General features: G+C 42.9%; 1 protein-coding gene across 1 annotated transcript in view; it reads left to right on the forward strand.

Annotated features, from left to right (window-relative positions):
* Lpp (LIM domain containing preferred translocation partner in lipoma) overlaps nucleotides 1-23292 on the forward strand; it is a 597188-nt gene that overhangs the window by 253565 nt on the left and 320331 nt on the right. The window contains exon 6 of the mRNA XM_032900039.1: nucleotides 13289-13401. Coding sequence (XP_032755930.1) covers nucleotides 13289-13401 — 113 coding nt within the window. The remainder of the gene's footprint in view (nucleotides 1-13288; nucleotides 13402-23292) is intronic.

The raw sequence follows: 23292 nt of genomic DNA on the forward strand, positions 1-23292 counted from the left end.
TGTTACATTGAGATTACTTGTTTACTTGCTTCACCTCTTTGGAAAAGGAAAACTTCAAGCAGTGTCTTAAAACAGTTATCTCAACATAATTTCATCCGAGAGGAGCATAAGATCCCCTGACAAATACTAGGCAGAACTAGTGTTTATTCAGTGTGAGTGTACGTAATGCCGGATGCAACGTAAGTTATCTTGCTTTGGAAAAACATTGAACTTTTTGATAAAAGTGTACTCTTACTGAATCTAATTTTTCTTATGTGTAGAGCGAGTTGGTGGACAAGATCAAGGTCAGGAAGTTCTCTGTAAGTCCTAACAGTCACTGTAAATAGGCTTTTAGGGAGGGGAGGTGTTTTCTCTACTTAGTTCTGACATTGGAATGAGAAAGTAGCCACATATAATAAGTAATTGAATGGTTGTGGCTGTGTTCCAATAAAGCTTTATTTGTAAAAGCAGAAAGTGGGCATTTGCCCATTTAGAAATTGTTTGTGAACCGTAGGCTGTTGAACCTTCTTGTTCTATTCTAATTTCCTTCTAACCCGTTTATTTGTTGGGTTTCTAATGCTGCATATTGTCCATTAAACTGAGCAAGTGTCATTAGGACTTAGAGACTCAAGTGAGTCTCTTTGTAAGAATCCATGTCGTGTTTGCAGACTTAAGTGCCAGGAAGGGAACTGCTACCATGTCCTTGGCAAATAGACCTGGAACAAATGCTCTTAAGGATGAGACACTGGGAGCCCCCTGCATGCCAAGGCTGAGCTCATTCCACTTGTGACTCTGAGAACTGCAGCTACTGTTGGAAGAATACAAGGATGCAGTAAATGGATGCTGCTAAGGAATGATAGACCTTCCGAGGCCACTGGCCAAGTGAAGGGAAAGGAAGGAAGGAATCCCTCACTCAGCTAAATTATGTCTTTGGGCTGGTCGAACAGGTCTGCTAAATTGGCAAGGTGCTTGAACCTCAGCCCAGAATACGTCATCGGACTATGCTGTTTGTATTGTCTTCTATCACAGGACCTCCTCTGAGGGAAGAAGGTGAAGTAAATGAAAAGCAAGCAGTGGCCAGCTCCCTAAGGAAAAACCTTGCTTTTCCCAGAGAATTTAAGTATTGAAGTCTTTATTGGACTTGACAAACCTTGATTCTTCGATGATAAAAATCCAATAGATTTTGAACTTTTAAAAGCTTTCCTACTGATGCAGGGCTTGACTGTGTTCGGATGTTGGAGTGGTTTAGAACAACATGGGGAGAAAGAGCCAGTTAAACAAAAGAAATTGTGCCGTGTCTGTTTGTTTGATCCCCAGATTGTGGTGGTTGTTTTGATTTGGACAATTCATTTGATGTTGAGGGTGGGAGTGCTCTCTTCTAAGAGTATGTCAGATTTCCTTGTTATGTCTTGCAAATTGTTTAAGAACAGGTTATCATTAAGGAAACAGGTTACCTGGTAATATGTAGCCAAGTCCAGGGAAGTGCAGGGTTTAATTTTATTAGAATTTTCTGGTGGACATTTTAAGGAGAAGCACACATACCAGTGGTGACGACTTCCTTTGGCCATCTCTGGTCATATGGTTTTCTTTTTCCTTTGCCTTTGCCCTTAGAACCCCAGGAGACTATGGGCTGTACTGTGCTTACATACTAAATTACATTTTTGTATTTGACTTTCTAAATTATTTGTGAAGCAGGGTTCGATCATTAAGTTATATGAAAAAAGCACCTCATAGTAAAAAGTAATGTCTACTTATAAAGGACATCCAAGTCAGTAGCTAAGGCATGTACAGTTATTCTCACTTTGCAAAAGAGTATAGACATAGGATTCCATGGTTTTTCCCAGTGCCTGTAGCTAGGAAATGCTTTCTGTGTGACCTACTCTACCGTTGCAGGATCATGGCTGTACTATGTCTAGGTCCCCACACACTGGGACAGGTTAAGGGACCTCAGAATCAAAGCCTGCACAACAAAGAACAGGGAATTAAGTGAGGAGCTAGGTAGCCCACCACAAGGATGAGGGAAAACACTAAAGCTGGTTATCTGGTAAGCAGTTCAGGTCTAGGATCCCTAACACCTCAAAAGAAAGACAGGACTTCATCATGAAACACCCAGAAAATGATTTCACTAAATATTTCTCAAGAGAAGATGAGCGAATAGTCAACCAATACACCGAATAATTTCAACCTCACTCATCGCTAGGGGAATACATGTCAGAGCAGCCACGAGCTACCATATCGCCTGTTAAAATGGTTGTGACAGAGGAACAGTAATGGGTGACAGTGAGCAGTTGGCAAAGGGCAAGTTTTCCAGGGTGTTGTTGGCAATGCATATTCATACACACAACTGAAGAAGACCTTGTTGCAATTTCACCAAACTAAAAAGAAAAAAAAAAAAAGACCCAGAAATCTCATTAGTGAGTATATAACCAAAGATAATGAAAAAAAATACATCAAGGAGATATCTGTACTCACATATTTATTATAGAATATTAACACCTTTCAATCTACAGACTCAACTAAGGTGTCTGTCAGTGTGAAAATAGGGAGGAATGCACAGAGCATGAATAGCTATGTAAAGCACATGCAGCAATCTGATCCGAGGATATGCTCAGCAAAGAGATATAATAATGCACATGTATGCTCCCACTCGTTTGTAACAACTAAAATAAACTACTCTTATAGAAGAATGCTGTGGAGTGGCCTCATCTGAGAATAGGAAGGGTACTGTGGGGAGGAGAGGCTGACAGGTGACGGTCATCAAAGTATAGGGAAGATGAAGGTGTTTTTACCTCCTTATAGTGGAGGAGCCATAGAGTCTACAGTGATCTGCGATCTATTTTAAAATAATTTGCTCCAAGGATTATTATCAGCACATAGGAAAGGTTTAGGTTTGAAGAAAGGGAACTGACAATTACCCTTATTTGGCCCTTTTACACTTATATACACGTGTAAGATTATCACGTCCCTGTAAACATATAATGACATGAGTTAGAGAAACTGTTTGCATCCAAAAGATACTTACTGATCAGTGTATTTGGTGTGGTAGGACTGTGACCCACCAACCTTGTCAGTTTCTTCTCTGTTCTTAAAGAAGGGGTCATCTAGCTAGAGAATGTCTTCCTTCCGGAATGTGAACCTGTCAGATCCTAGGGAACCCCAAACAAGGCTTGTCCCAAGCCTCCAATATTCCTCTAAGCCCTAGCTTGATGGCCATAGGATCTGCTGGCTGCCGGTGTGAGGGCTTGTTTCTGCAACGTCTCTTGTGTCCATTAGAGGATATAGCTTCCCTTTGCCAGCACCACGTTGTTTTTTAATACCACGGTTTTGTGACAACTTGTGAAATCGTGGAGTGCAGTCCTCCCACCTTGGCCTCCTTTTTATGGATTGTTGGGTTATGCCTGGGGTAAAGTGTCAGCGGGGGTTTTAGTTTGCCAACTGCTTAGAGAGTACCTCAGAAAGTACTAGCTTGGGAAGATTGGAAACCACTTAGAGACCATGTCTTTAGTGTACATAGGAGATGACTGCATTAAGAAAGATGTTTTGGTAGCAGTAGAAATGAATAGTGGATGAAGTTTTCAAAGGAGGGTAATTCGATGTGGCTTCCTTGTATTCAGAGCAGATGGCTGGAACAAAGAAGATAGGCATTTTCAGTCTGTTTGACAGGAGGAAACAGAGACGAAGTAAACAAGAAAGAAAGAGGACATGGAATGAGGCCAGCAGGTCTGTCTGTGGCTAGCATAGCTAAGTCGGGATTGCAGAGCACTGGGCTGTAAGTCCAGTCGGTGATGGCTCCGCTGGTCAGAAACATGGAACAGGATGATCTTCCTGATAACAACAGAGTCAGTGTTGCCTGTAAGTAAGTGGTGTATTCACTTACACTTTCCTTTTCCTGGTACCCACTTATGGTTACCATGGCGGCAGTGAGGCGATCGGAGGAAAGTGGTTGCCAAATGTGGCAAAAAATGACCTGGTTAAAGACAGTTTCTGGAACCTTCTGTAGCTTAGAGTGCCTCAGGGAAACCATGGCGGATGGTTGTTGACTCGTGTTTGATTTTGAAGCCACTGTTCTTACCATGGTTGGAAGTCCTTTGCCTTCATCTCCCGGAGCCTCGTGTTCCTGTTCTCCAGCTGAGAGAGACTAATTCACCACCTTGTGTTGTAAACACTCACTCATTTTAACTGATTACACCTCCAATGATTCTCAAATCACTAAAATTACTAATTGCTATTCCTTACACATCAAAGAGTGAATCCTGAATAATTAACCCCAAATAAAATTAGATGAATTGGCCCTTTTAATTAGAGTCCCTGCTGCTGTTTGTTCTCAGCTTCCCTTTCTTACTGTTGAGAGACTTTTAGAATGATTAAAACTGTTTAAGGCTTAAACAGCCAGTGACCTTTTAATACAATATAAATCCATGAAAGCAATATTTCAGCTAGCAGGTGGTGAAGTAAATTTTTAGAGCAAGTACCTGTCAGCTCCAGTATTCCTGTGGGGGTAAGTGCATGCCAAAAAAACAACCACCTTGAAATGAAATGAGTGTCTCTATTTGATTATTTTTATAGCATTTATGCATTTGCTAAGCTTCAGGCTTGATGAAATAAATGGCAGGGTTGAAGGAGAGTGAGTAATGGCTGGCATCATTTTATATAAATAGTAACGAGAATTTCTCAGCAAGAAGAACTTCAAGTGCATAAAAGATGAAGGCTGGAGAAATTGCAGCAGGCTCCTAGGCACGCAGCCCTTTATGTCTGGATTTCCTGCTACAGAGGAAGGGACACCAGCATGGAGAAGTGAAGCTTGTGGGATTTCTGTGCAGTGGTTGTGGTGCATGGACTCCCAGCTTCCTCATGCTACATTCAGACTGCATTTGGTTGCCCTTCTTTCTCACATTCCTTCCATCTACAGGGACCCCCGTGATGCTCCCTTTCAGCCTTCAAGAGCTGTAAGAGGGGCCGATTCTTCAGTCAGATTTGTCCATTCCTCATCTCAAATCTGCTATGGAGCCTTCTAAACATGACCTAAGCTTTGAGCCAAAGAAAATTTGAGTCTGAGTATATATTCTACTCAATTTGACTACTTATAGCCAAATTTTCTGTACTTGAAGAAAATTATCTATAATCTGATATGATTGTGTTAATTCAATTATATTTCCTTATAATTTAAAAGTGAATTTTAGCTCCTTTTAAAATTTTTATTGGTTATTTATTTATATTTCAAATGTAATTCTCCCTTCCCATTTTCCCCTCCAAAAAACGCCTGTCCTATCCCTCTCTCCCCTGCTTCTATGAGGTTACTCCACTCCCACCCACCCATTCCCACCCCAGCACCTTAGCATTCCCCTACTCCGAGGCATCAAGCATTCACAGGACCCTGAGCCTCCCTTCCCACTGATGCCAGATAAGGCCATCCTGTGCTGCATATGCAGATGGAGCCATGGGTCCCTCCATGTGTACTCTGGTTGGTGCTTTAGTCCCTGGGAGCTCTGAGGGTTCTAGTTGGTTGATATTGTTGTTCTTCCTATGGGATTGCAAACCCCTTCAGCTCCTTTAGTCCTTCCTGTAACTCCTCCATTGGATTCCCCATGCTTGGTCCAATAGTTGGCTGGAAGCATTTGCATCTGTATCAATAAGGCTGTGGCAGAGAGACATCCATATCACTTTCCTGTCAGCAAGCACTTCTTGGCATCAGCAATAGTGACTGGGTTTGGTAGCTGTACATGGGATGGATCTCTAGGTTGGGAAGTCTCTGGGTGGCCTTTCCTTCAGTCTCTGTGCTCAACTCTTTGTATTTTCTTTAGACAGAAGCAATTCTGTGTTCAAACTTTGAGACGGTTGGATGGCCCCATTCCTCAACTGGGGGCCATGCCTAACCTCTGGATATGGTCTCAGCAGGTTCTCCCCCCTTTGTTGAGTATTTCAGCTAAAGGCCCCCTGTTGTGCCCTGATAGACTCTTGCTTTCCTGGCATCTAGGAGTTTCTTCTGCCCAGCCCCAGTTCCCCATCCCCATTGCTACACACCTCTGTTCAATCCTGACCCTCTCTGTACATTTCTCCCATCTTCTCCCACAACTAATCCTGCTCCCCTTTTTTTCTTCTTCCCTTCCTCTCTTCCTCCAATTCCTTCCCACCTTCTACGTCTTGTGATTATTTTGTTCCCCCTTCAGAGTAGGACTAAAGTATCCACACATTGGTCTTCCGTTTTCTTGAGATTCATGTGGTCAGTAAGATATATCATGAGTATTCCAAGGTTTGCCCCAATATCCACGTATCAGTGAGTACATACCATGTGTATACTTGTACGACTGTGTTACCTCACTCAGGATATTTTCTAATTCCATCCATTTGCCTCGAATTTCATGAAGTCATTGTTTTTAATGGCTGGGTAATACTCATTGTGTAAATGTACCACATATTCTGTATCCATTCCTCTGTTGAAGGATATCTGGGTTCTTTCCAGCTCTTGACTATTATAAATAAGTGAACATAGTGGAGCAGGTGTCCTTGTTATATGTTGAAGCATTTTTTTGAGTATATGCCCAGGAGTGGGATAGCTGGGTTCTCAGGTAATGCTATGTTCAATTTTCTAAGGAACCACCAGACTGATTTCCGTAGTGGTTGTATCAGCTTGCAGTCTCACCAGCAGTGGAGGAGTGTTCCTCTTTCTTCACATCCTTGCCAGTATCTTCTGTCACCTGAGTTTTTGATGTTAGCCATTCTGACTGGTGTGAGGTGGAATCTCAGGGTTGTTTTGATTTGCACTTCCCTGATGACTTAGGATGCTGAACATTTCCTTGGGTACTTCTAGGACATTCAATATTCCTCAGCTGAAAATTCTTGCTTAGCTCTGTAGCCCATTTTTTAACAGGGTTACTTCATTCTCTGGAGTTTAACTTCTTGAGTTCTTTGTATATACTAGATATTAGTCCTCTATTGGATGTAGGATTGGTAAAGATCTTTTCCCAGTCTGTAGGTTGCCATTTTGTCCTATTGGCAGTGAACTTTGCCTCCTAGAAGCTTTTCAATTTTATGGAGTCACATTTGTCAATAGTTGCTCTTAGAGCATTTCTTTCTCCTCCTGTTGATCCTTTGAGCACAGGATATATTATTCATAAGACAGGAAGCAGGAATGCGGCTATCTCCTACCTGGCCCAGTAGGGAAAATAAAAATCACTTCCGTCACCATTGATGCATTGTGTTGAGGGCCTGCTCTTCCCCAGACTCCACAGGTGTCTCTGAAGACAAGAGAACGTCCACCCTGGACGGCCACTGCTGGGCATGTACAAACGGATGGGATTGTCAGGCACTACCCTAGTGTTCACTTGCCAGCTTCTTTTCTGATTTGTAAATTAAGATTGTTGTTGTTGTGTTTGTCTTTTGAGGTTGGTTTGATATTTGTTCATATCATGACTTTAAAATTTTTATTTCCTTTTCTCACACTGAGAATTTTCATATTTTGGTATTAGGGCTGAGAGTCTCTCAATAACTAGAAAAGACTAATACACCCAGTTTTACCTGTCGTCGTGTTTACTTTTATTGCCCGTATTTGAAAGTCAGTGTTTATGGACACGGTGGCTGTTTGGATTGCAGTTGTCTTTGCTCATGTCAGACAGGCAGTCCCTGTGAAATTCAAAAGCGCATGTGACTCTAGTCCCCTTTCAGGACCATGTTCTCCTTCACTTTGTGCATCATGTGGAATCCGTTCAGTGATTTCTAGTGAGAACGTGAATCTTTACAGCAAACGGCTATACTCTGTGATAGAGGTGTGCGATGTGCTTCATCGGCTGTGGTACAGCAGTGTCCACCTCTGTGCTGAGAGTTTATCCGTGAGTTGAAGAAGAGTTCCGCTGAAGTCAGTGTAGTCTCAGAAATTCAGTATTAGCTAAATATGGAGAGAGACTGTCCAATTTAAACGTGGGGAGACGTCATCTTTTTCAAAGATAATAAGTCTTTTTGCCTTTAATCTGAGAATCTCAAAGAGCATTTTGAGCTAAGTTATTTAGAAAGATGACTGCACATTACATTTTAGCTTGGGTAAATATAGGGAAGCATTAAAATTAAACTCTGGGTTGGAGTAGATTCTGCGATTCATTTCAAAGCATCTTCCTTCTGATTCTTAAACATGGCAAAGTTACAACTCATATTTATTGTATAGAATGAAAGGTAAACAGAGAGAGAGAAGAGAAAGCAGCATTTGTTATGCCATAAGCTCTGGGGGGTAACCTCCATTAACATCTAGGCCTGTAAAAAGCACCATGCTGTAAGCACTCTTAGGAGCTTGGTCCCCTCCACTTGTTAACGTACTGGTTCTCCCTATCCTGCCCCCAGATATCCGTGACTCACTCCCTTTCTCCATTTAAGCTTTTGCCCAAATGCCACTCTGGTGAGGCATTTCTTAATCCTGTTCTTTAAAACTGCTACACCCTGCCACTATCCCAGCTATTCCCCTTCCTTCCTCCGTCATTTCTCCTCTGGATTTATTGCTACTTGACATTCAGCTCATATTTTCTGTTCATGTCTTAGTCACCCCTCTTTCCTGCTCCAGAACAGGGTCTAAGAGGGCAACGTCTACATTCGTTTTGTGCATTTGTCTCTTTGTACCTTTCTATGGCAGAGTCTAGAGTGATGCCTGGAGCACAGAGGGCACTGAGTAAATAACAGATGATAGAAGCGGGCAACACCATCAGCTTGGTGGCTCTCCCACTGTCCAGTGTACGAGCAACTGCAGTCTCTCTGTGGGCAGTGCTACTGGCTTTCTCTATATGACATCATGTTGAAGAGTCAACCTAGGCTTTGCTGTGTGGGTTTTTTTTTTCTTTTTGTTATTTTGTCAATAGATAAATTATTGAATGTAGATGTCCCTTAATTAAAGCCTATTAATATGATTGAGGATTTGATACCCTTTGCGTTATTTTCCATGGGATGTGCTTAGTAGGGTTGGTTATACATGGCTCTTTTCCTGTTCATTTTTACATACTTCGAGTTGATAGATGATGTCTATAAACTCATATAGTGACGTCTAATGTGGATTTTTGATCCATTCATATGTGAAAGAGCAAAACATGAATTCGCATCTCTGTCACCTCAGACATTTTTTTTCATTAGTTATTTTAACCCTAAAGTTTTCTTAAAAAGTAACATTGTGTGGTAGAGTTTTAAGTACAGTCCCTATTAGTAATTTATTAATTAGGTAGAAGACTATGAATATGGAAGGATAGAAGATTAATTTTTCTAATATCTCATCACGTATGTCTAGGACCCCACATTTAAGGCTCAACTGAAAGGACTTTAGTCAGTTTCACGTGTCTCCTTATTCCTGGTGACGGTTGGTTCCTCAGGAGAGGCATTGGTGCTATTTTCATGACAATGGAAACAGACAGCTAGCACTGGCCATGGTGCCTGGAGAGTGAACACTGCCCCAAGAATTCTCAAAAGAGTGAAACTTAGGGAGAAAGGAATCCAGGCGCTGCCTATTAAAGGCTCTGTGACACTCACTCTTCTTTTGGGTACGTGACTATTCTGAGGTGTTGTTCACATGTCGTATCCTGTTCCCTTTCCATGTGATTGCATTTCAGGGGTGACCACACTCAGTGAACCTTAGATGATCTGATGCGTTCTGTTAGGTGGATTTGAGAGGAATGTTCCAGGCTACTAGTATCCACTCAGACTTAGAAACCAGACACTGCATCACGTCCGAAACAGGAGATTCAAGAAAACACAGCTGTAGGTGCTTCCTTCAGGGACTGAGATTCATGAAGCATAGTGGTCCTCACAGGGGACCAAGGGAGGGGGATTACACATTCAAACTCACATACGGAGACCATGTTACAAAGAAGAGGGAGGGAGAGAAGCAAGACTGAGTTTCACATAGGCGTTTCTGGATCCATGAGCCTGGCAACCTACCTTTGTCAGCGAAAAGACAGGAGCTGGGCAGAGTGCGGAAAAGGTTCATTACTTAGAGAAGCCGCACATACCTATTTTTAGTTTTGAACAGAGGAGTTCATAGGTTGAAAAGACTGGAGAGGTCATTCATTGGATGAGGAAGATTTGTTTCCTTGGCTTGTCACATCACAGCACTTTGGGATGGTTTTAAAGGCACTGCTCAGCTTAGCATCTGGTGATGACACAGGTTCCTCGTACCACTTCATTCCCCATGCTTATCCCTTCAGGATGCCCATGGGCTCTCTCCCTCCACTCTCAAGTGCATGTGGGGCCACCTTCCTGTCTCCCAAAGGATTCCTTGGAGAACAAAGGACAAGGAGCCAGGTGCCCCTTGTCCCAGTTTGAAGCCAGAGGGAAAGGAGTTACGATTGCACCTGTGGCGGGAGAAGACTTTGTCATCGACTCCTCGGTGCCTGCTCTCTAGTCGCACAGTTCAGCTTGTTAAAGGCCACTTCCCGTTCTCACTCTCTAACAAATTCATGGCCCTCATCTCTGTGCTTACACACATTTTGTTGGTTTGACCCATGTCTAGCATTGAGTATGTTACTCTATCGGATGTTCATCCATACATCAGAGTTAGGGTGTACAGGTGATGGCGAAGAGTTGTCCATGTACTTCATTCCAGTTCCTACAGCTGGTGGTTTCCCGTGCAGACCTGTCCCTTCCAATGCCTCCCCCCCCAAGTGTCTGTGCCATTGCCGTATTAGCATGTGAGTCCCAGTACAGAATGTAGAACCAAACCTGCATGATGGACCTCACCGAACTGAAACCTTGGTTGCCGTCAGTGATTAATGGTTAAGAGGTTACCAGCTGGGTTCTCAAGGACCTACATGATCTTGCTCAGGATTAAAGCAATCAGTTTTTCTTTCTCTTTAATCCTTCTGTGATTCCCAGCAGCCTGTGTACCTCTGTTTAAATTCTTATGGAGAGACAGATAACGGCGAATGTACTTAGAAGGGACCTCAGAGACAGAGTTGTACCTTAATTCTTCAAATTATTTCTGTAACATTTTGGTTTATTAATATGCATTTTGTAGGTCTTTTGTTCACCCTTTATGATGCCAAGAATTCAGGCGGCTTGGATAATGTCTGGGGGTCTGATAATTTGAAGTGCTACACAGAATCTGGTGCATGACACGATGCCCGTCCATACTACATTAAAGAAGGCAGAAGAAGACCAGTCCAGAGAGACCACTAGACTATTCCCAATCTAGAATTTAGATTGGGAATAACAACCTAGTCATGAGTTCATGGCCTAATGCCTTGTACACCCTTTTTTCATTAATTCTGATTTAAGGTAGAAGAGGATTTTGTTGTGTTGCGTTTTTCTTAAGAGTTAATGAATACATTGCAGAATGCAGTGAAAGCTGAAGTATGGTCCAAGAGCCAATGGCATTGGAATTTCCTGGGCTTTTTAGAAGTACAGATTAATTGGTTCTTCCACAGAACTACCACAATGGATGTCTATGAGTGCTAGCCAGAGTTCTGTGTTTCACAACACTTCCCTGAGATCCTGATGGACTGTGAACTTTCCCCAGCATTTGAGCAGGGTTATTTCATGACTGGTGGGGTTGGGGGTAGCTAGCCTGGTAAAACTGAATGACTCTAGAGGCATTGTCCTTGGCTGGTATGGCAGGAGTTAGATATGACAACTGATAGCTATTCCTCCCAGTGTAGTAATTAAAGGCAATGGTCACCAGGGGTTTCAGATCCCGGAAGACTGCCATCATTCACAGGACATCCCTTTCCAGTCCTACCCTCCTCCCCCTCCCCCCAGATACCCAAGTTGTTACATTTTTACATTATCCAAAAGTTAATAATTTGCTTATCAAAACTGCTTCCTATAGCTAGCAAGCTGGTGACAAGCAAGGTAACGAACAGCCACTTATATGTAAAGAACCCCCCCTCCCCCCAGGATCCATCCCATATGCAGCCATCAAACCCAGTCCCTATTGCTGTTGCCAAGAAGTGCTTGCTGACAGGAGCCTGATATGAGTGTCTCCTGAGAGGCTGTGCCAGAGCCTTACTGGTACAGATGAGGATGCTTGCAGCCAACCATCAGACTGAGCCCAGGGACCCCAATGGAGGAGTTACAGAAAGAACCGAAGGAGCTGAAGGGGTTTACAACCCCATAGGAAGAACAACAATATCAACCAACCAGATGCCCCAGAGCTCCCAGGGAATAAACCATCAACCAAACAGAATACATGGAGGGACCCATGGATCTAGCCACATATATAAGAGAAGATGGCCTTGTCTGGCATCAGTAGGAGGAGAAGCCCTTGGTCCTGTGCAGGCCATTTCCCCAGTGTAGGGGAATGTCAAGGTGTTACAGCAGGAATAGGTGGGTGGGAGGGGTTCCCTCATAGAAGCAGGAGAAGGGGGGATGGGATAGGGGGAAGCCAGGAAAGGAGATAGCATTTGAAAGATAACCACATAAAAGTTCCAATAAAAAAATTGATTCCTATAAAAAAAAATACTTCTAAATGAAGCATCAAAACTGCGTATTTAAAGGGAGAACAAAAATACTTTTTAAAACGGTAAAAAACCAAAACCAAACAAAGCTAATGTTTCTTTTTTTCCTAGTTACACTTAATTTTAAACCATTTTAAATACTTTCTAATATGGCCATATGGTTTTGGATGCTTGCTTCCTATGTCAGTGGTCACATACTGTGCTTGAGCCTTCTTGAGGACCGTATTGCACTTAGGTATCATGTCATTTGTTTTCTGGCCCTATCATGCACAGTGAAAGCTAGACCCCTTTCTGCTGTGCGTCACACTTGGTTGTTTATGACCTCGCTGGTTTTCTTACACAGTGTTATTTGGAGGCTCATGATTTACTATGTTGTAGATGGTTTTATTCAGCATGACTCGTGTGCAGGTGTTCTCGTGCCTTGCTGCCTGGAATGGCCTTGCCGTGCAGGTCATGGTGTCCAAGGTGATGACAGTACAGCCTCCCTTTTACCTACCTGGGTCCAAGCTTCGTTTTATTTAACTTCTGAAAATCTGTCCTCACAAAACGAACTTCTTGTTACCTTTACATGGATACAAATCTTTTCTTCTTCTGCTTGATTAGGATTTTGTTAATGCCGTTTATCAATTCTAATAAAATGCAGAATCCCTAATCATTATTCTAAGAAGCCCTTTGCCGCTGTTTAATGTCCTTGACCTCTCTAGACTAACTTTAAAATATAAAATCTGCTCTCTTATGAAGGCTCAGGCTATTAATTAATGCAGCATTATCTAAGCAAGGGGAATTTTCTATAGAAGTAAAATGAAGACAGTAAATTGCAGCACACGTATCTTTTAAAGAGTACTCTGAAGCCTCATACCTGTTAACTTCTCACATGTATTTCCCTTCTGTAGGTGATTTTCTCCCACCCCCACCTCCACCACTAGAGGATCCTGGTACCATCCCATCTGGCTCCGGGCACTTCCCTCCTCCTCCACCATTGGATGAAGGTGCTTTCAAAGTGCAGGTAAGAGCAGCGATAAAAGTCAGGTTTATATTCCATGCTATGAGGCCTCTGACCAGTTTCTGTGGTTCATAAGCATTTACCCAGAGTATAGAGAGAGCTTTGCAACTCACGGGGACTTAAGAGTTCTTTAATGCAAAGGGCCCAAGCCACACGTGTCAGAGTTCTGTGGCTTACACTTTGAAGCCCTGGATAATTTTTACCTACTAAATTCTTTTTTAAACCAAAGGTGTTTTTTTCGTTTTGTTTTTGTTTTTACTTTTATCAAATGCTGTTTAAGAAGTCCATATATATATATATGGACACACACACACACACACACACACACACACACACACACACATATATATATATATATGGATAGATAGATAGATAGATAGATAGATATCTAGGCCTTTACACTTAAGCTACGGATTCTATATGAGTAAGTGTCATAGTTAAGACTCTGCTTGATCAATGTGAACCCTGAATGGACAGCAACCCGTCTTCACTAAAGCAGTAGTAAGACACTGTAGGGCCTTCTCTTCTCAGTGTCCTAGAAGCAGAATGGTAAAGATGTGTATCGTTGATGCGTAACCCTTAAGTCCTGGAATATACAGGATGCAAAACAGCTAAATCCAGCTCAGTGTACAAGTGTCAAGAGAACTTTTTTTGCTTTGATGTAAAGGCGACTTGTGACCAGCACTACCACTTAGGGCTGAAGATAAAATCATAACATTGTAGACATTGTCATTCTATGTAGGGTAATTTTAATATGGACACACTGGAGAGAAAAATGAACCTGACTTAGAGAAGTGCTGGTCCCTGGATGAGGTAGAAAGAGTGTCTGACAGCCGCCTATCTCAGTGAGACATCACAATCTTGTGAGCCGCGACACAAACCAGAGACCTTGTGTTGATGTTGGTGACTGCTGGGCGCCTTATTCTCTTGTTTCCTTTGCCTTGAGTATGCTCCCAGTGTCCTATGCAGCATGCGACAGAGGAGAAGCTGTAAGGGAGACCTGCTCAGGTTCTAATCTGTCGACTTCTTTCTTTTGAAGTTCAGGTTGGGGGAGCAAAGCAGAAATTATTCAATTCTCGCCCACATAGTCTTTGTTCCTATGTAGGTATTATTTGAGCACTGGGAATCCTGTAATACAGAAGGCAAACATAGGTTACGGGCCATGGGACTTCAGAGTAAATAGAGTACATCATGGGCATAAGCTGGTGTGTGTGCTTGGCAGGCAGGCACAGGGTGGCTTTTAAGAGAGACTTGGTAAGTGAGGGTCATGAGGACAGTCCACTAAACGAAGGCTTACAGGACACTACGATCCAGATGGATTCCTGGAGAAGTATATTTTCATGAGGTTTGGTCATGTTTTAATAGAGCAGTCTTTGTTGTCTGCTTTTATATACCTTGTTTTCTGTTGTGGTGTGTCTTTATGTATTGGTTAATGGACATAATTTTAAAATTTTCTTCTGCTTTTATTCCTCGATTCTTATTAAGTCAATTGTGGAATACTTTGAGTATTTGCTGCTCCAAGGATTTGGCTGAATTCTTGCAGCTTTAAAAATAGTTGAGAAAATGTTCTGGGTTAGTGCTTCTGGGAAGATCACACTGAGTTCTATATTAGTGATTGTGCACAGATCACACTGAGTTCTAGGTTAGTGATTGTGCACAGATCACACTGAGTTCTAGGTTAGCGATTGTGCACAGATCACACTGAGTTCTATATTAGTGATTGTGCACAGATCACACTGAGTTCTAGGTTAGTGATTGTGCGCAGATCACACTGATATTAGTGATTGTGCACAGATCACACTGAGTTCTAGGTTAGTGATTGTGCACAGATCACACTGAGTTCTAGGTTAGTGATTGTGCACAGATCACACTGAGTTCTAGGTTAGTGATTGTGCGCAGATCACACTGAGTTCTAGGTTAGTGATTGTGCGCAGATCACACTGAGTTCTAGGTTAGTGATTGTGCGCAGATCACACTGAGTTCTAGGTTAGTGATTGTGTGCAGATCACACTGAGTTCTAGGTTAGCGATTGTGCACAGATCACACTGAGTTCTAGGTTAGTGATTGTGCGCAGATCACACTGAGTTCTAGGTTAGTGATTGTGCACAGATCACACTGAGTTCTAGGTTAGTGATTGTGTGCAGATCACACTGAGTTCTATATTAGTGATTGTGCACAGATCACACTGAGTTCTAGGTTAGTGATTGTGCACAGATCACACTGCGCGCTGGTTACGCTCGCAGTAAAAAGGAAGATAACCACACGTTAGCAACTTCATAACACACCGGTGGACCTGAACGTTGTAATACAGAGAGCTAGACGGTATTGTGATATTACAGACAGTATCCTGCAAAGCAAGTCGCAGCAAGGATAATAATATTAATGTTGATAGCCATGTGACGCTGATAATAATAAAATTATTATAGATACTATGTGAAGCTGGTAATCCCAGTAACAGTAGAGCCTTGTCCATGGATTCCATTTAAAAGTCACCCAACCCCTGAACATAATACCTCCTTGATTGCTCCTTTACTTTGACCCTGGTTGCATAGCTTTCATTTCGAACATCTTTAACATCATTTAAAACCTGCATTTCTGTTCATGTTCTACTAGTTCTAGTAGTTCATGTACTACTGTGAATGTGGCTTCTTTCTTGATTTCTTTTTCAGAGAGTTGGCTTTTAGTGTAAATAGCCTACTTAATCTCTACATGTAGATTTTATATCATGCATTTTTATTGAATCTATGTATTAATTCAATATGACTTCTACAGTTTTAGCATTGTCTCTCTGTGTGATCCCATTGTCTGAAAACAGGGACAATTCCTTTCCTTCCTTTCCAGTCTGGACCCTTTTGAGTTCTTGGTTTTGCCTGATTACCCTGGTAGGACTTGCAGTACTGTGCTGAATAGAGTCAGTGAAAGTGGCCTCCTTGTCCCTTTCATGAGGCTTTCATGAAAATGACAAAAAGTCTCTTTCTCGGTGGACTTTGTTCTGGTAAGTGTACTCAAGCCATGGCTTTGTTTGTGAAGAGGAAGGAAATAAACAAGAAGCCTGTTGCCATGCTGGCTTGTGTGCTCTGCAAAACAGAAGGGAGGATGAGAAAAAATAAAGCCATGTTTGCCAAGTGGAAAAGGACAAATCTGGTAGGGAGGGAGAGGGTGTTGTTTTTGAGGCTTTTCCTATGACATTCTTGTTAACTTAAAAATGTCCTGCTCTTGGACCGTAGCGAGTTGGACGAGATAGTAGCTGTCCCTGCTCTAACCGTGCATCAGCCCCCTCAGACAGAACTCAGAGGGCTCAGTCTGATCACTGGGAACAATTTTGCATTCTTTCCTCTCAACTCTGGCAAAGCCTCATCTTGCCAATTCCAGATCAATACTGGTAGTCGTGTGTTTTGTATAGAAGTCTGTTTATATTTCTCGCCAGACTTTCAGCCCAGAGCCAGAAGACTGCCCACTAAGTGGGACTTTTGCAGGGCTGAAAGGGACCACCTCCTTGTTCATTGACTCCAGCTTGATAGCCAGACATCTAGATATGGCTAGCATCCACCGAAGGAATCAGTTCCTAACACTCCTTCAAAATGGAAGCCAGAGACGGAAAGAGATGTCTGTTGATACCGTGGTTCTGACCAAACTCTCATCAGGAAGTCCCCCTCCTGGCCATACCCTCTCCGCTGCCCTGCAGTTGATTGTTTTGTGTTCTCCTTGGCTTGTCTTAGCCTGCTACAAGGCTGTAAGGTTCCCTGGTGAGGATAGGGGGCTTCCTGATGGCACTGCTAAGAACAGGTTTTGCTGGAGTTCTGCTTGGCTCTTTACATTTTTGATATAAATTTCTGTACAAAAGCAAATAAATATTTAGTGTAAAGAATTCTTCTTCTTCTTTTGAAGATTCACATTTTTATGGGAGAGAAGAATCTTTGAATGCAAATGAGAGAGATTTTCCCCCCAGAATCAATTTAACTTTTATGCCTGTAAAGTTTGCACGGGTCCCTTACTAGTCCCTTACTTGTCCTTCCTCATGCAAAAGAAGCTGAACACACTCATTAAGTAGACACATTAAGCTACAGCCTTAGGACTGAGCTTTCTCAGTAGGGCGAGCCGAGGGTTAAACCTGTGCCTATCAACATTACTTTGCTCTGATTGAGTGTCACAGTGGGCAGTTTGTCTTCCGATCAGCCCTTGAACAGTTACGCAGCATTGCCTATGGCTTTTCTGAGAGGACAGAATATCTTTCTTAACATCTGTTAAAATATGTTTTAAAGGGTCTTATATTCCTGGGAATTGGACTTATACTTTTTAGGCCTTTCTGTTGTTTCAGCCAGTAGAGCTTAATCAATTAATCAATTACATAATTAATAATGCATCCTGGCTGAAGTTTCTCCTTCCTCCTCTCCCCCTGGCTCCTGCTCTATACCTGCTCTCTTTACCACTCCCTGTCCCCACATCTCCTCAGTTTCTCTTCACAGAGTAGTAGGTTTCCCATGGATTTCAAGCACCCATGGCATATTCAGTTGGACTAAGACTAGGCACCTCATCTCCTATGAGAAGGCTGGACAGCGCAACGCAGTAAGGGGCAAAAGTCCCAAAGCAACAGAGTCAGGGGCAGCTCCTACTCCCACTGTTAGGACTCCCAAGAGAAGACCAAGCTACACAACTGTAACCTGGGCTTAGGTCGGACCCATGCAGGCCCTCTGGTTGGTGGTTCAGTCTCTATATGCCCCTGTGAGCCTAGATTAGTCGATTCTGTGGGGTTTCTTATGGTGTCCTTGGCTCCTACAAACTTTTCTCCATGTTTTTCACAAGGAATTTATTTTAATGTAAGAAAAAAGTTGTAGATAGAGTGAGGCAATGGTGAAAGATAAAGAGATAGATGAGATTCAACACATCACAGACAGACAGACAGACAGACACATACACATGCACAAGCACATGCACACACAGGCACACACATCCCATACAAGGAGGGGTAAACCGTGTACAGATAGTTGGTAGGCTTCACAAGCTCCTGGGGGACTTAGCTGTCCTTCTGTATGACATTGTGGCTTGATCTTTTCATGACCTCCAGTAAACCGCCGTTGACTAGGCCTGGCCTGTGGTCTGGCCCTGCAGCCTGCTGTTGCTTGCCTGTTGTACAGCACTTTCGATCCCCTGGTTGGCTTTTCGCTCTTTGTGTTGCTTAGGCCGGATGATTACGTGTCTTTCTGTCAACTTAGTTTCTCCTCTGTAAAATATATATTTTGCCAGCACTGTTTGTTTCAACTGTTAAAATTTTTCTATTCAAATACTGTATTTTCTTTTAAGATTTATTATTATTGCCTGCCTTCCTCTACTTTTGAAAAATGATTCACAAATGAATAATCGAGGCTGGAGAGCTTTGCAGTGTCTCACAACGAGCTGACCAGCAAAGCTGTGCAAAGAAGTGGACCAAGTATCAACAATGAAGAAACCCAGTTCATGTCTGAAAGTCTGGTTATGTACCTTTAAGCAAACTCACTTTTTTCAAAAGAATTTGCAGCCAGTGGATGTGTACGATGGCTGATTATCACCTTCCTATTTGCCCACTGTGCCCATTTTTGGGCACAATGCCCTCAGGTCCACAACCATGCCACGTTCATTTGTGAGCGCACAGTAACTAACCGCTCCCTGAACCATACTTGGACGGATGTTGTCACAGAGGCTGCCTCTCCTTTCCCCTTGAATACGATGAGGGGAGAACAGTGACGTAGAAGCACAGTTACACTACTGCGCCTGAGAAGGTGGTAGTGGGAAGTGTGGGAGTGGGAATGGACACGGCTCACTCTGAGCACATGCTGTTTTCTTAGGGTGTTGTTTGGTCCATGAAAATATGTGATACGGTTGAGGACACTCTGTCCTTTGTGACCCTTCACCATTTTCCTTCTAGGTCAGTGGCTGAAGAGCAGCAGTATGGAGGTCGCTAGCTACGTGATGGATGTTTATGTTTGTGTTTGTAGATCTGTGGGTGGGTGGTTTCTTGCCCATTTTCTGAATTTGGTCAATATCATAGCTAAAAGCGTATGCCAGACATTGCTCTTTGCTCTCATTTAGCTTCTGGTTGGCCGTTTAGAAGTGAGGAGGTAGATTTGGGGATTCTGTACTTGTAAAACTTTTGTACAGCAAGTCCAGTGCTGATAGGTGCTATTCTAGTAATTCCTTTAGGATAGTTAATCTTTCACATGGTATTTTCCTCCTCCTCCTCTCTTCCTTATCTCCCTTTTCCTTCTCCTCCTCCTCTTCTTCCTCCTCCTCACTTGACTTCCATTTTGAAGGTACTAGGACTTTATACTTTGCAAACAGATATGCTACTGGTAAGTAGTACCCTCAAGTCTTCTCTGTCTTTCTGATCTACTCTACTGTGTGTGGTTGTGTACACCTGTGATCCCAGCTCTAAGGAGTCTGTGGGCCAGCCTGGGCTGTGTAGCAAGATCTCCTTCAACGTCAAAACAAATGATGAATTCACCTTAGGTGAGCTTCCTGGAATTTGATTTTGAGGTTGAGATGTACGTATCCAGCTGTACCATTCTACTGCTTAAACAGTGATCTAGGATACATCTGTGTTGGCAGCGAGAAGAGCTTCGTCAATCAGTAGTCAAAAAAGTCTTTGGGGAAGTTGGTCCTGTTCAAAAGAGGTTTACTGTGCGATAACCAGTGAGGTTGGCCCTCACCCAAGGCTTCTGCCTGGAAGCTGCAAGCCTTCCCTAGGCCCCAGAGTTCCAAATCCGCCATGTCATGCAGACCAAGTCATTGTGGCATTTGTCTAGCTGGCATGTGGCTTTCTGTTAAGTGCTTCCTTCTCTGCTGTTTTCCCAGAACCCGCTGTCTGTTTTTTGGTGTCCCTGACACATTCCTTCCTTAATGGGTTTTCTCTCTTCCTATTTCTACTTTTGGTGCCCAGTGAGATGTCTTCCTTTAGTCCTCTGTCTTCTCTTACGAGAAACAAGGACACAAAGGGGTTATCTCAGTCACTGTTCACCTTGCAGCCGGACCTGGTGAAGATCCCTACTGTGATTGAGCAACTTCCAGGCCCCTTGTTGATTCTACAAGCCTCCTCAAAGAAAAGCCGTCTTCATATTCAGTTTGCCCCAACGTTTATCCATCATCTTATTATGAGAGTCACATTTGGTGTGACACACTAATGGATTTTCTACTGTCCCACACTGAAAATCCAGAGGTCCTTTGGTCATTGTTCACACACCCTGTTTTCCCTGTATTCATTAGCAAGGTCTTTGGGCATGAGACTGAGTCTCAGATTTATTTCAGTGCATTTATTTCACTGCCCATCATTTTAGCTCATTCATATTACAAATGGCTCATTGATTTTATTAATTTTTCCCACTTCAGCTGAATGTCCCTAAAAGTTTATGTTTAAGGAATTCTTACTTTCTGTCGCTGTGTACTGCGTGCTACCTGAATTTTCTTCCTTTAGCAAACTGTTCCGAGCATACCATGACCCAGCATGTTCTCTGTATGATCTTTGCTGTATTGATATATGATGCTTCCATTCTTCACAAATACCAAATTAATTTTCCTGATTTCGTTTTTACTGCCTGATACTTCCTTATCTCTTGACTGGCCAATAGTTTTTCCGTTAAAAGAAGAACTACTTTATTTTCCACTGTGTTCCTCATGTAACCCTGGCACCCCTGGCTTCTCTTACTCCTTCTCTGTTTCTGTTAGCGTACCTAACGCCCCCTGGCTCAAGGATAAAAGGCTGCCATGTGTGCCTTACCAACAGCTTCTCAGCTTCATGTGCAAAACGACAATTTCAAGAATATTTTCTTAGAAAATTCTTCCCTCTAGCCATGTCTGCCTCGTTGTAAATGCTACTCTGACATCAGACTACTGGGATAACTGGCCACTTAATGTTCCTGTCATCTGACTCCTCTTTGTGGAGTGATGCAGTTAGTTCAGGGACATTCATCCTGACTTTCAGCTGTATGTCATCAAGTTAGAATTACAGCATAGTATAGAGACGTCTCAGGGAAGTAATTTGATATTGTAAACCACACACTGGTCCTGGTCTACCCGGTCCTTGTTATGAGGGAACAGGGTGGGGGGCTACATTTCTTACCCAGACCACTCGTTCATGCCACCCCAGTTACGAACAGAGCGGATCACTACCTCAGTGACAGGTTTCTGTGTTCCTGGGTGTGAATGGTTCCCAGTATCTTCCAGTTCATTTCCATTTTAGTACTTACTGAAATGTGATGATTTAGGTCCTACACCTAAAAGAAGCCAGGGGTGTCAGGGATCCATGAGGAAGACAGTGGAGAATAAAGCATGGTTTTTCTGTTAATGGAAAAGGTGCTGGCCAGGGAAAAGGTAAGGACGTAGAGTGCTTGCTTTGGTGGAAGAATATCGATTGGGAACTCGGTTGATACTTGTGCATTGGTGGTTTGATTGCTTGGTCTCACAGTGGGACATTTAGGAAAGCAGACATTGGACCATTACCACACCTCACCTTTTGGTGCGTGTGAGCCTGCAAAAAGGTTACCACGCACTACTCGTGTTGGCATGGGGCGGCGAAGACAGCAAACAGGAGAGGAAGTTTTACACATCTTGTGCAAATCGAGATTTCCTATTTTTAGTCTTTTGCTACTGTTTGGAAAGTACAGCCTTCGTTCATGGCAGCCTCACATGTGTTTCCTTAGTGCCGTTTCAAAAAGGGGGAAATAAATATGGGATTTTTTTTTCGTAGTGAAAATAGTAAAATCATGAAGATTTCCCCTTTTTCTGTTGGTGAAACCTCAGTCGCACTCGGCACAGATTCCTCTACTTCGGCTCTGTGCGCCAAGGCAAAGCACACGGAGACGGGAGCTGTAAAACCCAGGAAAACAGGATAGGCTACAGAATCCTTACGTTGCACAGCAGCAGGGAGACCTGGGGAGCCAGTGGCTGTGCTACTGCACTTGCAGTGGCCTCCTTACCCAGCTAGGGACTTGTCTATAGAGAAAGGGGGCTCTGAACTGGTTACCCAGGGTAACAGTGCTGTATTTCTTTGCTAGATCGCTTCCTTCCACATAACTGTGCATGGTAAAATTCACCCTGGGTGTCTTACAGCCCCTACCCACAGTTCTAATAAATGGATTTTTCGCTTTAGCAGTTATGATCGCATTTGAGGAATCCCTCTAATCTAAAGTTTTGTGGATTATTAGCTCACTGGAGAAAGCAGTTTGTTTATGTCTGTGGCGATGTGCTGTGGACTCCAAAGGGTGGGGCACCACTGAGCAGAAGGAGAAACTGTAGTAGAGCTTGGAGTCCATGCAGGCAGGCTGTGGCTAGAAGTGTTGTAGTGGCCCTGTTGGTGGCAGCTGGGAATTGTGGGAAAGACAGCAGTTTGCGATAGATGTGGCAATTACAAGGGGCAGGATGTGTGCGAGATTCTTGCTTTCTTGCAGGTGGGCTTGGCTTGTTTTCGTGTTTGTGGGATGAGAATCTCCTCTGAGGCAAATGTAAGTGTGTATTTCTAAAAGAGATGTTGATAATAATCCCTCATTAATGAATGGTTCTGTGCAGTCTCCAGATAGTATTGTGGCAGGAGGGTGAAAATAATGCCTTGCTAATTTGTAGATTTCTCTGTACAGCTACTGTTCTTTAATTGAGTGTGTATTAAGCTCCACCTAGGTACTACAGATAATGTCAACTTACAGATGATTTTCAGAACATTCAGAAGATTTATAAACACCAATAAATGGAAAGTCGAAGCACCCCTCGGAGGTGGCAAACATATTTGTTGTTCTTACAAATGAGAAGTGAAATAGGCTGTGTTCAACCCTACGAAAACCGAGGGTGAGAATTGAGAGAACTGATGAGCAGAGAGAAGAGTGTTTTCCATCACTCGGAATTGGATTAGAATGTATTATTAAGGAATTATGC

This window comes from Rattus rattus, chromosome 4 (assembly GCF_011064425.1).
Source record: "Rattus rattus isolate New Zealand chromosome 4, Rrattus_CSIRO_v1, whole genome shotgun sequence".
Classification (NCBI taxonomy): Eukaryota; Metazoa; Chordata; class Mammalia; order Rodentia; family Muridae; genus Rattus; species Rattus rattus.